At 33.7% G+C, this 2,955-nt stretch overlaps 1 protein-coding gene across 1 annotated transcript in view; it reads left to right on the top strand.

The window, feature by feature from the left end:
• Window positions 1-99: 99 nt before the first annotated feature.
• The window catches only part of LOTGIDRAFT_65393 (hypothetical protein), a gene marked incomplete at both ends in the record, with an annotated part of 4,679 nt that continues 1,823 nt past the window's right edge, over window positions 100-2,955 (top strand). The window contains 5 exons of the mRNA XM_009047632.1: window positions 100-245; window positions 574-689; window positions 1,125-1,232; window positions 1,604-1,710; window positions 2,102-2,184. Coding sequence (XP_009045880.1) covers window positions 100-245; window positions 574-689; window positions 1,125-1,232; window positions 1,604-1,710; window positions 2,102-2,184 — 560 coding nt within the window. The remainder of the gene's footprint in view (window positions 246-573; window positions 690-1,124; window positions 1,233-1,603; window positions 1,711-2,101; window positions 2,185-2,955) is intronic.

Here is a 2,955-nt window from a genome sequence, read left to right as displayed (position 1 = left end):
TAAGACATAATTCCATTTCATTTTTCCAGTCATACCATAAAGATAAAACTAAGTTTACTTTCTCTTTCAGTCATTTTCAACTTTAGCTCATGAAGGTATTTACACGCCAGAACGATGGGTTTACATACAGTATTTACTGATCATTCCTTATTTGGGTTTGCTGATGGTAGTTCTATTTTGACCAATGAAGTTCTTCGGTTCTCACTTCGAGACTGTACACATTGTATCTGTGTTTCTCACACCAGGTTTGTTGGTTTTAATTTAGACGAAAGCTGTAACTGAAGTATTTTCTGGGTCATAGTTATAACTATACAAGCCCATTGTTATAAATATAACATTGTAAAATTTGGATTAAGGATGACTTATTTTATAGCATCTTGTGTAGACCCACAGGCCTATGGAAGTTTAAGTTTGACTATTTAAGCTTTGAAATAACATCTTTAAGAGAAAAAAAAACCACCTTCAAGGATTGTAAGCTTGAGACACAAAGCAACTAAAAGATACAATCTTCGTAGGAGCTTATTGAGATCCAAAAAATATTTCTGTTATAAAATGTTCTTTTGACTATTTCAGTAAAGAAAATACAACTTTACGAGCCAGTTTAGATCCCAAAAATATCTCTGTGATACCGAACGCTGTAGACGCCACCATGTTTACTCCTGATGTTTCTAAAAGAGATCCAAATAAAAGTAAGTTTTCATTTTGAAACGAAAGAAAGAAAAAGCATGAATGAAATTTATTTACAATGAAAAAAGTTAACAAGGATCCTGTATGACTGAACCTCATGGTATTGATTTTACAAGGATAACAACTTAAGTTCACGAGGATCTTGTATACCAGCTGATCCTTGACCAAACCTCTTGGTATTGATTTAACAAGGATAACAACTTTGGTTCACAAGGATCCGGTATACATCTTGGAATGAATCTTTCATAGATTATCCATAACCATTTACAGCTGAATAAAATAAACTCATTCACCAGACTTTTACACATAGTCAGTCTTTGTGCTATAACGTAGAATCCCTTTTTTTTGAGATGAAAATTTCCTTCATTGTCCACTGCATGGATTAGCTGTCCTAAATGTTAATTTGTTAATTTTATTATTTTATTTATGTAATTTAGTAACGATAGTATTAGTTAGTAGACTGGTGTACAGAAAGGGGATGGATTTATTAGCTGAAATTATACCAATTATAACTTGTAAATATCCTGAGGTACAGTTTATTATAGGTTGGTATATTTTCACAATTTTATATATTAGTAATATTATTTAGAGGTAAAGTATTGGATTTTAATGAAAGGTAAAGAGGTTTTCTAACTTGTTTAGTGTATTGGGACATAATAGCATCAATTTCCACCATTTCAATTCTCTGTTTGTGGGACTACTGTGAGGAAGATAAGCATAAGCTCTTAATAGGTGATGCTATACATAGTAAAAATTTCCACAGATATCTTACGGAAAATTGGAAAGATGTAACTTGAAGCCCTGATAGACAGAAAGAAAACAAGCTAGAAAACCTCAGGGGTGGGGAAAGGGGGGTTGTTGGGAGTGATGAGTTTTAATTAAATATTATATTTAATATTATTTTGTATGATTTCAGGGGGTAGTGGTCCTAAACAGTTGGTACTAGAAGAAGTAAGAGAACAGCATCAATTACATTCCAGAGTGAAGTTATTGGGGGCCTTACAACATAACCAAGTCAGAGATGTAAATATTCAATACATTAATAACTGTGATAGTCCCTTCTCACTAGCTAGACAGGGTTTGCTTACCATACAGTAACTGTGATTGGATCCTCGGGGGCAATTTTTATTTATCATTATTAGGTGATGAGATCAAGTCAGAGCTGTAGGTATCTATAAATATATTAATTATTGAAATTTATTGAAATTCGCCAGTGTTCCTTCTATGAATTATTAGGGAGAACAAGTAAGGGCAACAGAATTGACAAGGGGGCCTCATTATGTAAAATTTGAAAGGGGTGAGGTGTCAAATGTATCTAATAGAGCATACCATGCTTATATTATTACTCTTATACTGTGAGAGAGTCTACATTGTTAATAACGTTAGATATTTAAAATATATTAATAATTTTCAGGTACTGGTAAAAGGTGATATTTTATTGAACACCTCTCTGACAGAAGCTTTTTGTATTGCCATAGTTGAAGCTGTTTGTTGTGGGTGAGTAAATTTCAAATCCCCTTCTATGCTCTCCTGGCAAAAATTTCCCTCGTTAAACACTGTATGGCATTGCCCATCTTTAAAACTCCATTCATTTCATTTAAAATCCTCTTATCCAGGGTTCGCAGAGCCTTTAAAAACCCTTGAATTCCGTCCGTTGCCTTGAAAAACCTTGATTTGAAAAAAAGTCTTTGAAAACACCATAAAAAAAAAAAAACATTTTCTCTTGCAAAGTCCTTGAATTTTGAGTTGAGTCAAATTGCAAATGTGTATATTTTTAACAATTTAATAAGCGGACATTTTTGTCTGAGTAAGATTTATCATCAAAACAGCCGTTACTGAAAATAATAAACGTTGACTTTGAAGTATTCATAGTATATATAGTAGGGGGTATAAAGCAACAGCCATGGGCCATGTTGTCTCGGTTGTCATCTATGATATCTACTATCTCCGCACACCATGTTGATCGAGTCAGTGATTAATATGTTACCATATATGACTTAAAAGGTCACGTCTCGCGATGTCTATCAACTTGAAATAGTAACATGCTTTTAATTTTTATACGCCCACATGAAATGGGGGGCGTATATTGCCGTCACCTCATTCCGTCCGTCCGTCCGTCCACAATTGCTCGTAAACACTCTACAAGGCACAATTCTTGACTGATTTTGACGAAACTTGGTATGGTTGTTTGTAATCACCCAAGGATGAACCCTATTGAAAATCAGACGAATCGAAAAATATTTACTATGAGTAAATATTGCCCTTGTT

The sequence above is a fragment of the Lottia gigantea genome (assembly GCF_000327385.1).
Source record: "Lottia gigantea unplaced genomic scaffold LOTGIsca_1145, whole genome shotgun sequence".
NCBI classification, from domain to species: domain Eukaryota; kingdom Metazoa; phylum Mollusca; class Gastropoda; family Lottiidae; genus Lottia; species Lottia gigantea.
The sequence above is the reverse complement of the archived record's forward strand: the minus strand, read 5'-3'. Positions and strand labels throughout refer to the sequence as shown.